The following is a 15,591-nucleotide window of genomic DNA, read 5'->3' on the forward strand; positions in this document are numbered from 1 at the left end:
TTGTGACGCACTCTGAAGCAAAACAGAGGGAATGTAAAAAAAAAAGGCAGATACTGTCACAATAGTACAGATGTCCTTGCAAGGTAAGGACAAGGAAGAAGATATTGAGCATGAAGTTTCACTAGAGATATTGCACAAGAGGTGTTTGAAGGATGCTACAAGCAGTGAGGAACTGAGGTTGAGTAGCCTTGAACTAAACCAAGAAATACTATGTGCATATAAGGAGATTTACCAATCAGCATGAATATGGAGGCTGCAAAGTTCAGATATAGAAGTATGAAAACCATTGACACATTTAGAGACAATGGGGGTCATTAGGACCTTGGCGGGCGGCTACCGCCGCCCGCCAGGCGGTAACCGCTGTGTGTCCGCCAATGCGGCCGCACTCGCACGGCCCCCATTATGGCATTCCCGCTGGGCCGGCGGGTGCAAACCAAGTTTGCGCCCGCCGGCCCAGCGGGGATGAGGCCGCAACATAGGAGCCGGCTCCTAATGGAGCCGGCGGTGTTGCGGCCGTGCGACGGGTGCAGTTGCACCCGTCGCGCTTTTCACTGTCTGCTATGCAGACAGTGAAAAGCTGGCCGGGGCCCTGTTAGGGGGCCCCTGCACTGCCCATGCCAGTGGCATGGACAGTGCAGGGGCCTCCAGGGGCCCCAGGACCGGGCAAACCGCCAGAAACAGGCTGGCGGTAGGGATGTCATAATCCCCAGGGGAAGCCCTTCCACTCCTGACCCCCCCCCCCCCCCCAGAGGCCACCTCCCATCACGCTGGAAGCTGGTGCGCTCGGAAGAGAAATGCAAAGCATTTCCCTTCCAATCATGTGGTGTGATGGGGGCCTGAGAGGTTTCAAAGGGAAGGAAAGGAATTTCCTTCCCTTTTAAATCTCTCAGAGCATTTTAGCAGCCAGATTATGAAGCAATCTTGCTGCTGAAATGCCCACTAGACACCGGGGATTTTTTCCACTTTTTTCCTATTGTTATTAGGCCGATATGCAGAAACCTCTAAGCGCCGGGGATCTTTTTTTTTTTTTTTATTTCCCCCCAAGGGGGGCAGAAACCACTAGACACCAGGGAGTTGTTTTTTTAAGGCAAATTCACGCAAGGGGAGCGACCCCATAGGCAAGGGTTGCTGCCTGGGGAGGGGGGGGACTTTATTTTAGGCCATTTCTACCCCCCGGGCCGATCCGACTATTGTTATTAGGCTGATCTGCCCCCCGGGGGAGGCAGAAACCTCTAGGCACCAGGGATACATTTTTTTTTTCTTTTCTTTTTTTTAGAGGTGGGGAGTGACCCCTTAGGCAAGGGTCGTTCCCCTGGGGGGCAAATTGTATTTAGGCCATTTCTGCCCTGCTTTGGGGCAGATCGGCCTATTTTTGTTAGGCCAATCTGCCCCCAAAGGGGGGGGGGGGCAGAAACCACTAGACACCAAAGATATATTTTTGTTTATGTTTACTTTTGTTTTTTATATATGGGGAACGACCCTTGGGGGCAGTTCGGGTGATTTTTGTTAGGCAGAAACCACTAGACACAGGGATCTTTATTTTTTTGCGTCAGTTTCATGCAAGGGTAGCAACACCTTAGCAAGGGTCGTTCCCCTGGGAGGACAAATTTATTTTAGGCCATTTCTGCCCCCCTTGGGGGCAGATCAGCCTATTTTTATTAGGCCGATCTGGGCACTTGGGCACCAGGGATTGGTGTGTGTGTATGTGTGTGTTTGTTTGGGGGAGGCCCCTTGGGTAAGGGTCGCTCCCCAAAGGGGGAATATTACTGTTGGCCATATTTTTAGAAGGCCCATCTGCCCCAAGGGGGGCAGAAAGCCCACCAGAGACCAGGGAGATTTTTTTCCAAAATAAGAGGGTGGGGGTATGGGCATTCCGCCACCCCAAATAAATGGGGCCAAAGTTGTTCTGCGCACCAGTGGGCAGATGGAGCAATTACCCCTGATCCACACCCCGGGGGGCTTAAAGTCTACTAGATGCCAGGGAATTAAAAAAAAAAAAAAAAAGTTGGGTGGTGGCTACCAACCAGTATGGGCCTGGTTATGCCTGCACCCCAACTGAAGGGAGTAACAGTCTTTCAGCTCTCCCCTGTACACTAAAACATCTTATCCCATGGCAAGCAAGAGGACATTTGATTATTTTGGGTTTTGGTTTAACATTTGGGCCATGAGAGCTTGGCTAACTCTCAAAATCGTCCCACTTGGAATGGTGAGGGCTGCACTTTATGGACTTTGGGACACTGCCATGTAGAAAAATCCACAAGACCTAGACACATCTGAAAACTAAACCTCTGGGTGATTCCAGGGTGGTGTGCTTCACATGCACTCGCACCATTTTCTTACCCACAATGCCCTGCAAACCTCCAACTTTGCTGGAAATCACACATTTTTCCCACATTTTTGTGATGGACCCTTCCGGAATCTGCAGGAATCCACAAAATTCCTACCGCCCAGCATTGTCTCATCTATACCGATAAAAATTCTGCTGCACTTGTCAGCCTAAAAATGTTTTTTTTCAAACTGCCCTTCTGGACCCGCTTTGGTTACCCCTCAATTTCAACATGTTTTTGGCTCTTCCCTGTCACAAGCACTTGACCCACCTACACAAGTGAGGTATAATTTTTACCGGGAGACTGAGGGGTATGTTGGGTGGTAGGAAATTTGTCCCGGTGTGGTGATCCCAGACAGAAATAAGGGAAAAGTGTGATTTTTTTAGCTAAATGTGAGGTTTGCTGAGGATTCTGAGTAAGAAAACATTGTGGGATCCACACACGTCACACCTCCCTGGACTCCCTTGGGTGTCTAGTTTTCAGAAATGTCTGGGTTTGGTAGGTTTCCTTAGATGGCTGCTGAGCCCAGGACCAAAAACTCAGGTGCCCCCCGCAAAAACAGGTATTTTTGTATTTGATAATTTTGATGTGTACAGATAGTGTTTTGGGGCATTTCCTTTTGCGGGCAGTAGGCCTACCCACACAAGTGAGGTACCATTTTTATCGGGAAACTTGGGGGCTCCTCTCAGATTCCAGGACTTTCTGTCACCGAAATGAGAGAAAAATCTGTTTTTTTGGCCAAATTTTGGGGTTTGGGGTTTGCAAAGGATTCAGGGTAACAGAACCTGGTGAGAGCCCCACAAGTCACCCAATCTTGGATTCCCCTAGGTGTCTAGTTTTCAAAAATGCGAAGGTTTGCTAGGTTTCCCTAGGTGCTGGCTGAGCTGGAGGCCAGAAACCACAGCTAGGCACTTTGCAAAAAACATGTCAGATTTCAATATAAAAATGTGATGTGTTCATGTTGGGTTTCCTGTCACGAGCATTAGGCCTACCCACACAAGTGAGGTACCATTTTATCAGGAGACTTGGTGTTGTTGCCCCTTGTCTTTCTCTACATTTTTTCCTTCCAAATGTAAGACAGTGGCTAAAAAATATGTCTATTTGAGAAATGCCCTGTAATTCACATGCTGGTATTGGCACCCTGGATTCAGAGATGTGCAAATAACCACTGCTTCTCAACACCTTATCTCGTGCGCATTTTGGAAATACGAAGGTTTTCTCAATACCTATTTCTCACTTTTTATATTTCACCAAATTAATTGCTGTATGCCCGGTATACAATGAAAACCCGTTGCAATGTCATCTCCTTTATTGGCTCAGGGTACCTAGAGTTCTTGGTGAACCTACAAGCCCTATATATCCCCGCAACCAGAACAGTCTAGCAGACGTACAGTATATTGCTTTTGAACATATGACATAGCAGGAGAAAGTTACAGAGTAAAACGTTGTAGGAGGCTGGCCTGGCTTATAGCGGGTACCTGATGGTACTTACACCTTGTGCCAGGTCCAGTTATCCCTTATTAGTAGATTAGTAGTGTTCTATCAGCTTAGGCTTATAGAGGTAGCTATAGCAGAGCAGCTTAGGCTGAACTAGGAGACATGCAAAGCTCCTACTATACCACTTATATAGGTACTATATCATAGGAAACACAATACTCAGGGTTGTTAAAAAATAAAGCTACTTTATTTTAGTGACAATGTGCCAAAAATATCTCAGAGGATATACTCCCTTAGGGGGTAAGTAAAATACACAAAATATACACACAAACTAAAATCAGGTAAGTAAAACAGTCAGAAAGTAGTGCAAACACTGTATGAAACAATAGGATGCAATAGGCCTAGGGTCAACACAAACCAAATACTAAGAAAGTGGAATGCGAACCACGAATGAACCTGTAGGCTAGTGTAGTGTGTAGAGGGTCACTGGGAGTGTAAGAAAACACTAAGAGTGTCCAAGATACCCCACCCAAAGACCCTGGAAAGTAGGAGTAAAGTACTACTATATCCCCAGAAACACACTAAACTTGTGATAGAGGATTTTGCAATGACCACAACAGACTGCAAAGCACTGAAGATGGATTCCTGGACCTGAGGACCTGCAAAGGAAGGGGACCAACTCCAAGAGTGGTGAAAGTGTCCAGGGGGCAGGAGCCCACTAAAACCCGGATGAAGGTGCAAAATGGCTGCCTCTGGATGGAAGAAGCTGAAGATTCTGCAACAACGAAAGGTGCTTGGAAGTTCTCCTTCATGCAGTAGATGTCCCATGGAGTGCTGGAGGATGCAGAGTTGTTTCTTTGGAAAAATACCACAAACAAGCCTTGCTAGCTGCAAAGGTCACGGTTAAAGAAAAAGGGTGCTGCCCGGGCCCAGGAAGGAGCAGAATGTCGCCACTTGGGAGAAGAGACAGAGGGGGCCCTCAGCAACGTAGTGAGCCCATGCACAAGAAGGTAGCACCCACAGAAGTCTTTAAACACGGGTTCAAGAAGACTGAGCACGGCAGTGATCTCAACACTACAAAAGAGGGTCCCACGAAGCCGGAGGTCAACTCAGGGAGTTGATGCAGGACGGAGTGCTGGGGACCTGGGCTTGGCTGTGCACGAAGGATTCCTTGGAAAGGTGCACAGGAGCCCTAGCAGCTGCAGTTCAAGCGGTGCACAGGATTACTGTCTGGAGAGGGGAGGAAGGACTTACCTCCTCCAAATTTGGACAGTTGGACCACTGGACAGTCTGGTCACTTGGGTCCACCACCTGTGTTCCAGGGGCCACGCTCGTCAGGATGAAATGGGTCCCAGAGTACTGGTGATGCTGAAGTTTGGTGCCGGCTGGAGCAGGGGGAAGATTTCATCAACCCACAGGAGATTTCTTCGTGGCTTCCACTGCAGGATGAAGGCAGGCAGCTTCCAAAGCATGCACCACCAGGAAACAGTCAAGAAAGCCAGCAGGATTAGGCGCTACAATTTCGCTGGTAGTATTTGTGCTACTTTGTTGCAGTTTTGCAGGCGTCCTGGAGCAGTCAGCGATCGATCCTTGGCAGAAGTTGAAGAGAGAGGTGCAGAGGAACTCAGGTGAATTCTTGCAAGTTGTTATCTGAGGAAAAGCCCACTGGAGAGACACAAATAGCCCTCAGAGGAGATTGACCACCTAGTCAGGTAAGCTCCTATCAGCAGGGGTCTCTGACGTCACCCGCTGGCACTGGCCACTCAGAGGCCTCCAGAGTGCCCTCACACCTCTGGATTCAAGATGGCAGAGGTCTGGGACACACTGGAGGAGCTCTGGGCACCACCCCTGGGGTGGTGATGGACAGGGGAGTGGTCACTTCCCTTTCCTTTGTCCAGTTTTGCGCCAGAGCAGGGACTGGGGGTTCCCTGAACCTGTGTAGACTGGCTTATGCAAGGAGGGCACCATCTGTGCCCTTCAAAGCATTTCCAGAGGCTGGATGAGGCTACTCCTCCCCAGCCCTTAACACCTATTTCCAAAGGGAGAGGGTGTAACACCCTCTCTCAGAGGAAATTCTTTGTTCTGCCTTCCTGGGACTGGGCTGCCCAGACCCCAGGAGGGCAGAACCCTGTCTGTGGGTTGGCGGAAGCGGTAGCTGCAGAGAAAACCCCAGAGAGCTGGTTTGGCAGTACCCGGGGTCCATAGTGGAGCCCTGGGAATGCATGGGATTGGCACCCCAATACCAGATTTGGCATGGGGGGACAATTCCATGATCTTAGACATGTTACATGGCCATATTCGGAGTTACCATTGTGAAGCTACAAATTGGTATTGACCTATATGTAGTGCACACGTGTAATGGTGTCCCGCACTCACAAAGTCTGGAGAAATGGCCCTGAACTATGTGGGGGCACCTTTGCTAGTGCAAGGGTGCCCTCACACTTAGTAACCATGCACCTAACCTTCAGCAAGTGAAGGCTAGACATATAGGTGACTTATAAATTACTTAAGTTCAGTGAAAATGGCTGCGAAATAAAGTGTGCGTTATTTCACTCAGGCTGCAGTGGCAGTCCTGTGTAAGATTTGACTGAGCTCCCTATGGGTGGCAAAAGAAATGCTGCAGCTCATAGGGATCTCCTGCCACCCCAATACCCTGGGTACCTAGGTATCATATACTAGGGAATTATAAGGGTTTTACAGTGTGCCAATTAGAATTAGTGAAAATGGTCACTAGCCTATAGTGACAATTTTAAAAGCAGAGAGAGCATAAGCACTGAGGTTCTGGTTAGCAGAGCCTCATTGATACAGTTAGTCACTACACAGCTACACACATTCAGGCCACAAACTATGAGCACTGGGGTCCTGGCTAGAAAGATCCCAGTGAGACAGGCAAAAAACAAACTTAAATACATGTAAAAATGGGGGTAACATGCCAGGCAAGATGGTACTTTCCTACAAACGTGGAGAAAAATGGCTGGTTTGTTTCACCTCAATTTCAATGTTGTTTTATTTCAGCTATTATTTTCGGTAGGAAACACTTGTAGGATCTACACAAATTACCCCTTGCTGAATTCAGAATATTGTATACTTTTCAGAAATCTTTAGCTTTCTGTGATCCAACATTGGCTTCACACCCGTTTCTGTCACTAACTGGAAGGAGGCTCAAAGCACAAAAAATAGTAAAAATGGGGTATGTCCCAGTAAAATGCCAAAAAAAGGTTTGCTGTATTTTGGCTAATTTCTTAGTCTCCTCCAGGGGAAACCACAAACTCTGGGTACCTCTAGAATCCCTAGGATGTTGGAAAAAGAGGACACAAATTTGGAGTGGATAGCTCATGTGGACAAAAAGTTATGAGGGCCTAAGTGCGAACTGCCCCAAATAGCCAAAAAAAGGCTCGGCACGGGAGGGAAAAAGGCCTGGCAGCGAAGGAGTTAAGACCTGTCACATCATGGATAGAAGCAATGATATGCAAGCCCTCTCTCTACATTAGAATCCACCAGAACTCAAAAACACACCCAGGTGCCTGATGTTTACCATGATGCTAGACAGTTTTCCATTAAAGTGAGCCACTTTGCCACAAGTACTCCTTAGCAGGCCAAATAACATCATGAACATTACATAAAACTCAACCATTATATAAACAGTGCAAAATGTTCAACATATGCACATAACCAGCACAACCTGTGCACTGTAGGCATAACATTTACATAAATACACACAAGCATCCAATGTCAAGAGTTGGTGTCATGTGCAAAAGAGACACAACAGATCTGCAATACAGTTTGGACATTGCATCCCAAATAACACTTCCTGTGCTTCTTGTGCTCCAGAAACAGTGTAACTTAACATTAACACCTATTAAAAACACAAAAGGGTTATTATACTCGACAATATGTAAGTGTCTTAAAGCACATATTGTGCAAACATCCAAACCCAATGAATGTAATGAATAAGGCTAAATATTTCACTTCTTTGATACACCTCATTGCTAAATCATCTTAAACCACCCAAACAGGCATTGGTTCCAGCCAAATATTTGGCTGCTATGCATACTGTGTAGTGTAATTTGACTTTGGTGCCTCTGAAGACATGGGACAACACAGTAGTAAATCCAAATCCTTTATTGCTATAAACTGGAAGTTATATACATACATTTGTGGAATGAGCCTATGCGGAAGGGATTACCTGAGTCAACTACGTGTCCCCAACCTATAAATTTGAGTTTCACTTTTCTGAGTTGTGCCATGAGTGCTGGGCCATTGGAAGCAACTGCTTGATCATCTCTAACCTGAAGAGGCATTCTAGAAAATAAATTATCAAATTCTATTTAGCCTTCTCTATTCACTGCATCCGAACTCAGTAGTCACAGACCTACAAGTTGATCTAGGGGTGGACATAACTGGTGTAATTCTCTCAAGCATAATTACTTATAATTACAGCAAAATTACTCCTACTTATGTGAGATGTGCAAGCTAGAATTCAGTGCTATTTACTTAGGACAAAATGCACCCTGAAGTCCAAAATGGCTCTGAGGATGCATTTTGTGCTGAAAAAATAGCACTTAATGCTGCAAGATAGGAGCAGCGGCCAGAAGCCACTTGATCTCTTTCAGATTTTTGTTCCTATGCTCCTGCAGCGCGATTTTTTACTCCGAATTACTCTTAATTACTAAAGTTGGCATAATCATATCATTTTGCATCACAAGAGTACTGCATAAATACTGAAATTACTCTGATTACTCCTGCGTAATTAAAATGTCACCAAGGCCTACTTCCATCCCAAGCTACTGCCCTTTCAGTGCACCCACAGAGGCACCTTTAACATGTCATTAGACTGCAAGAAGTGCAAAAAAAACCTACTGCTCCCTCTTCTCAAGCCGCTCTCCTGTGTACATACATTTCTCTTCCAGACCATTGGGCACTTCACTTTGGAAAGGAGCTCTGGGGTCAGCTTGTTGAGCTGCCAGTCTTACCACAGTCATCTGCTGACTTCATGTCCCAATCGAGCAACCAGGCTGGAACATGTGTCCACCTGAAGAACACAGACTCTCATTCCTGCTGGATGTCTCCCACCCACCATCGGACCTGATGTGATGGATTTGCATTCGGACCTGATGGATTTCTGAAAAACACCTTCCATGGCTCCCCACCTCATGATGATCGGAGCCTGTTAAATGCTTGTTTTTTACACTGCTGAAATTGACACCCATTGCTTAACATTTGCGCCAAAGTATATTTGTGAAACTGCGACACAAATACTGTAGACGCCCCGGCCGCAATTTGAGCACACCTTAAAAACTGCTGATTTTAGCACAACTAATACGTACAAAGTTTGCCCTCCTTTGCTAAAGTACCCTGCACATAAATATTAACAGCGACTGAACTCTGCTCACTTTTGTCTTACCGAAGACTTCTGTTTAGACATGCTACCCCTTTCTAGATACGAATTCAACTTGCACATCTGTAAATTATACAATCCTAAAACTTTAACAACGGCATAACCTGCCTGAATGCCATTTAACATTCTTTACAATGTATTTTAATATGTACACTTGAATAAAACACTCGTACCGCCTTCACTGTGTTTGAAATGTTTATGCTACATATTACACACTGCACCGTAGAGTCGAAACAGTTTATAGAAATTGGATAATGCATTCTCAGTCAACTAGTAACACAGTTGTCAGTTCTAGATATGAATTGCACTTTAAAGGATGTAATAAAACATATGCTTTCAAGTCATGTGCGTTTAGCAACATGCAACAGGGGAACACAAAAACTCAAATATTTACAAAACACTGGCACACAAACGCGCTCGCAGACACAGTGAAAACGGACACATTTATTTTTACATTCATTCACCAGTTGGTATTCGATCTGATGTACAAACATGGCATTGACCACAACTCCCCTTCCTGGTATAATGTTTGATACCACATAATAGGAGTATGTCATTTAATGTCCTGGGCAATGCGCATTCCAATCCTGGGTGGTACAGTTTGAGATATGTGTATCCTCCAGCCAACATAGTTAAAGAATGTGTGTTATTTGTTGTATTTGGGGCTGAGGCTGGTACGAACTGTCAGAATCCCTAACCAAAACTGTATCTCGTAGGAATAAATCTGTGGGCTGTATAAGCCTGACCCACAACTGCTTTTTGGAATTTATGGAATGTGGGCAATCCACTGTCTACTGCAGTAGGTGTCTGTCAATTACCGCTGTTAAAGGCAAAGATGATCTTAATGACGTTAAAAATAAATAAGTTGCTTACCTGTAAGAGTGACTTTGTTGCATCAACCTATTATATAATAAAAAGTTGTTAACATGCCGCCATGTTGTGGTTGGAAACTGAGAGTAGCGCCCATATTTATACTAAGTTTGCGCTGAATTAGCGTAATTTTGTTACCCTAATTTGGCACAAATCTAACTCCATATTTATACTTTGGCGCTAAACACGTCTAGCGCCAAAGTTATGGAGTTAACGTCGTTTTCTGGACGTGAAAACCTACCTTGCGTCAATGAGATGCAAGGCAGGCGTTCCCGTCCAGAAAACGACGATTTGGCCTGTGCGCCAAATTTATCCCCCTGCGCTAAAATCCAGCACGGGGAGGACGGGGGCCTTAAATAATGGCGCTAAGCTTGCTTAGGGCCATTATTTAACACCTGGGTGTGGGCAGGCGTTAGGGGCCCTGTAGGCATATTTCCATGGTCAGAGACCATGAAAAGTGCCCACAAGTGCCCTTCCCTGGCCCCTGAGACACCCCCGCCCACACCAGAGGGACACCAGAGGATGGGGAACCTATCCCAAGTATTTCCTGGTAAGTATATGTTTTTTTATATAACCCCACTCGGGGGCCCTGACTTGGGGCCACCTGCAAGGCGCTGGCCCCATTGGCATTTGTCCCCTGGGCATGGCCATTGGGGTGGTGGGCATGGCTCCTGTCTTTACTTAGAAAATGTCGCTACACTGCTTAGAGGCAATTTTTCTGCCTCTAAACAGTGTAGCGCCGTTCTTCAGCGCACAAACCCCGGTTTCCCCTACGCCTCCCCCACCCTGTTAACGTCCTTTCCAAGGACATTATTCCATAAACATGGAGCCCGGCCGGCGTCTTGGAATTGTGCTAGCTGGCGCTATACTTTTTCATGCAAACCTGCGCTAATGCAGTTTTGCGTGAAAAGTATAAACCTGGCCCTAAGTTTGCTATTCTAAATCTTTTTGTTCTCGAACATGACTGTGATTTAAAACAGAGCCATTATGACGAGATTATTCAAATATGGTTGTTTGGACATTCCTTTTGCTGTAGCTGTGAATTATATATTTGTAAGTGAGCTATGGTATCTGTTTGTCCCCTGCAACCCTATGTGGACACATGTTAAAATTATAGGTAAATTAAGATGCAAAATCATTGTTATAGGTGAGTGACTTCTTTCATACACCTCCCAGTCTCTGTCCTATGCTCACATACTATGCATAGTTTGTGAAGCAGTACTCTTCCTCATGAAGCGAAGTAGGACATGAAGTTGGGCCCACTCCAAATATCGTTTTAATCCAAAACAATATTTGATTTTAATTTCATTTTATAAAACCAAAAGTTTTGCTATTGCGTTTGGACAAAGAAAAATATGGATAGTGAGGTAATAACTCCACGTTAAGAAAGTACGTTCAAAGCAATTATACAGGGAAAGAGAGTGCCCCAAAACAGGTTTTTAACCTCCTCATAAATGGTATAAGATAAGTTGTACTTTCTGATTTCAACCACTAGATGGCATGCTTGTACAGCATGTAAATCGCTAATACTCGACACACTGCCAGTGTTTGATTTCTAAACGAATAAGGAAGGGGGGCTCAAAGCTGTGCCTAAAAGCCCCTGGCCGTCACTATTGAAGGTTGGGGAGCTGAATGCCAAGACTGCCTAGTCTTGATTCCATCTCATACCTCTTTAATCCACCACCAGTCACTCCTTGCCTCTTTATCTCGCTCTTGCAGGTTCTTTTTCATTTCATTCCCGTCAGAAAGCCTGGTTGGCTACGAAAATTGGTTGTGTCACCATTTATGGTTTAAATCTCTTTATTCATATAACACAAAACCTTTTCCTATATTCATTGGTGTATCCCAATTCAGAGCTAAAGTTGATAGCCTTGGTGAAAGCGACTGCCTCCAATCTCTTTTCTCCTTGGACTCCTTGGAGAACTCCTGGATTTTGTGGCAAGAGACCTTCTAGCCAGGCCCAGTGGTTCAGGAGCTCCCTCAATGGAGCAGTTTGATGTGGCTTAGACCCATGAACCACTGAAATTTAATATTAGATTTTGTGGGAAAGATGATGTGTGCCCTTCACAGTTGGTGCAAAATGGTAACCTTTGAGGATGGCACCGCTACCTACAGGGCCAGACTGACCATAGTGGGCATCGGGCATTTCCCCAGAAGGCTGGAAGGGTGGGGGCTGGTTTTACAGCAGTGGAGGCCGGTTTGGTTACTGGGAGTCGGTTTTGCAGTGGTGCTGCTATAAGGGCCTGCAGTAACAAAAGAAGCAGTTCTTCACACCTGAACCCCTCCCCACACCCCACCCTCCTGGGTGGCGGGTCCGACAGTGTTGCCAGGGCTGCTTTGGGTTCCTAGTCCGGTCCTGGCTACCTATAAAAAGCTTGGGGCATATTTATACTCTGTTTGCGCCAAATGTGCTTTAAAACATTTTGATGCACATTCGGCGCAAACACTGCCCCATATTTAAACTTTGATGCCGGACCCCGCGGACGTCAAAATTCCACCATGTGCGTCATTTTTTGGAAGCGGGAAACTGCCTTGCGTTAATGATATGCAAGGTAGGCGTTCCCTTCCAAAAAATGACTTTAAGGCCTGTGCGCCTTATTTATCCCCCAGCGTCATTTTGACGCACAGGAGGGGGTGGGCCTTAAAAAACGGCACACAGCCTGATGGGCGCCGTTTTTTAACACCTGGGTCAGGGCAGGCGTTAAGGGACCTGTGGGCTCGGAAGGAGTCCAGAGGTGCCCTCCCCGCCCCCAGGGATACCCCCTGCCACCCTCGCCCACCCCTGGAGGACACCCATGGATGGGGGGACCCATCCAGGGAAGTAAAGGTAAGTTCAGGTACGTATTTTTTTACGTTTTTTTAAGTGGAATAAGGGGGGCCTGATTTGGGCCCCCCTACATGCCACTATGCCCAATGGCCATGCCCAGGGGACAAAATTGTGAATGTACTTCATTTCCATTTTTACACTAAATTATTTTACTTTGTAGTGTTAATTAAGAAATATCGAGGTAATACCAAAAGGTTGTCTTGAGGCTTTGTTATGGCCTTTGGCAACATAATTGCTTCATCGCTGGTGTAACTGACAACACAATGGTGTATTTTGTGTATTGGTGTCGCACACTACCAAATTGTGGCCTAGTGTTAATACAGTTCACTTAAGTATGCAAACCTCAAAGTGGTGCAATGGCATCTCACAAAATTGTGGTCTTCTGTATAGCTCACCACAAAATTGTGGTTTTGTTGTACGGTCGGGATTTGTATTTCTTGGAAGGAACCGCTAAACATTGTTGAAGGAATCAGAGAGAGCCCTTTGGGATTTCACCCTTGGTGGATAATGACTCACACTGATCTGCACAGAGCCAAGTGCTGTGCTTCGATCACAAAATATTGCAGCATAATATTTATTGTAGGGAAAGAAAGTGTTCGTTGGGTGCTCACACTAGCACCCCTAAACTATGGGGAAGGTAGAGATTATTAACGATTCTCGTCTCACAGCTAAAGACTGACAACTGCACTCAGCCTTTGCTAAATTCCAAGCTCAACATATGGTTCTCTAAACAACACAGTTGAGTACAAAACACACAACCCACTGGGGAATTGTGTGAGACAGGCCCCTGACTCAAAGAGAAAGGTAGAGTTGGGAAAGATTGCAGACCCATTGGGGATGGACTTTGGTCATAAGGTGTGTAACACAAGGATTAAAGACATCGGCCAAGTGGGGAGGGGTCATCTGCTAGTAGAAGGTTGGCATAGGCAAGAATGGACAACGATAGCTGTCACTTTTCGGTGACATCATTTCATGAATAGCTTTTACTACTTCAATTAATTAAGTCAGCTACTGGGACTATGTTTATAGTTCTCCAATATTTTCTGGCATGTATTTATTTGAGGCAAGCTGTGTTTTGTAGGACCTCTAATTTCGTCCACGTAAATCTTCACAAAATCATTATTTTTAAGATTGCTGAGAAATTGCCTTAAAGCATAACAGAGACGTGTACAAAAATACATGCCACTTACCACTCCTTTGTAACTTTATCTGACGGAAACTACTGGTTGCCTCTCAATCTGTTTGCTAATAATAATACTGTTTCATGTGTTTTTTTTAAATAACATTTGTTTCAGACATACTGAGTAACAGATATTCACAGACATCTAGCTGGTCGAGTAAAGGTCTAGCTAACAAGCACGACAATGTTTTCGTACTAATTTTTTTAATCTACAGACCATGTAACACCCACGAAAATGGATACTTACCAAACTTCCCACTATAATGTACATATTACAGAGAAATTACTCACTTTGAACTGAGACCGCCAAAACTGCAAACTTGTGTGGCTGCTCATTGTTGTAGCCCAGTTGCACGGTGCAGTTGTCTTTGTTTTCACTGAACTTGAACCCGGGCTTCACTGTCTCGCAGAGTATGGTGAGTAACTTTGTCTGATCCACAGGTATGTTGTCATTCTGTTAAAACACAAATGCAAGGTGAGCTTTACACAAATGCTCTCATTAAGACAATATCTCTAAAAGAGAATATCGCCCATCGCCTCTATATTCACTACAAACTGTCGAGTCTCAATGGAATATAAATTGCAATTTAATATCTCCTTGTGAAATGAGATAGATATATTCTTATCTGCCCGATGAATTATGTTATTTTCCTTTATTTTAGTCTAATGTTTTTAGTATCTTGTAGAATAAAGATGTCATGAATTGTGTGATCACAGTACTTATAATTTACTAGTGAATGAGAAAATATGTTTTGTTCTGAAGCAAATAGCGTATGAACCGTTGAAATGTGGTGTCGCCGATAAGAAAGGAGATTACAGTTAGCACTACGTTTATAACCTCTAATAGATCTATGTTTTCACAAAGAAAACACGAATTTAGTAAAACAGAGTCTGGGGAGTGAATTAAGATGCAAAGGGGCGATAGTGTAAACATACTTTGAAGATTTTTTGTAATGAAGTTCCCCATATGTACACTTTGGTGAAAAAAGTGTTTTTATGTTAAAAAATATTTTAAGATGGATTTATAAATGTAAACGAATTATAGCTTGATATTCACTGTGATCTCTGAGTATACAGTGTATATTAGAACATTGGAATGCTGGAGGCCTTCGGCTCGGGCATTTAACTCGGGAGCGGGCCTTTAATAGCCGGTAGAGCCTGCTATGGCGGGTTCTAAGGCTATATTAGAACATTGGAATGCTGGAGGCTCCATTGAAAACAATGGAGTGCTGCGGGCTTTTACTGGCCGGTAAAAGCCCGCAGCGCCAACATTCCAATGTTCGCTTTGTTCACAGCAACAGCTGTGAACAAAGCCTCACAGAGCCCGAGGGGATTTAAATCCCCTCGGGCTCCGTGAATTTTTTTTTTTTTTAATAGAACATTCTGCCCTGTGTGGCAGAATGTTCTAATAGCCTTAGAACCCGCCGTAGCGAGCTCTACCGGCTATTAAAGTCCCTCTCCCTTGTTAAATGCCCTCGCCTTCGGCTCGGGCATTTAACGCGGGGAGCGGGCCTTTAATAGCCGGTAGAGCCCGCTACGGCGGGTTCTAAGG

At 45.1% G+C, this 15,591-nt stretch overlaps 1 protein-coding gene across 2 annotated transcripts in view; it reads right to left on the reverse strand.

Annotated features, from left to right (window-relative positions):
• Window positions 1-15,591, reverse strand: part of PODXL (podocalyxin like) — a 198,022-nt gene that overhangs the window by 14,540 nt on the left and 167,891 nt on the right. For both annotated transcript variants that reach the window (XM_069229310.1, XM_069229311.1), the window contains exon 6: window positions 14,331-14,493. In XM_069229310.1, the coding sequence (XP_069085411.1) occupies window positions 14,331-14,493 (163 nt within the window). The remainder of the gene's footprint in view (window positions 1-14,330; window positions 14,494-15,591) is intronic.

The sequence above is a fragment of the Pleurodeles waltl genome, chromosome 4_1, assembly GCF_031143425.1.
Source record: "Pleurodeles waltl isolate 20211129_DDA chromosome 4_1, aPleWal1.hap1.20221129, whole genome shotgun sequence".
NCBI lineage: Eukaryota > Metazoa > Chordata > Amphibia > Caudata > Salamandridae > Pleurodeles > Pleurodeles waltl.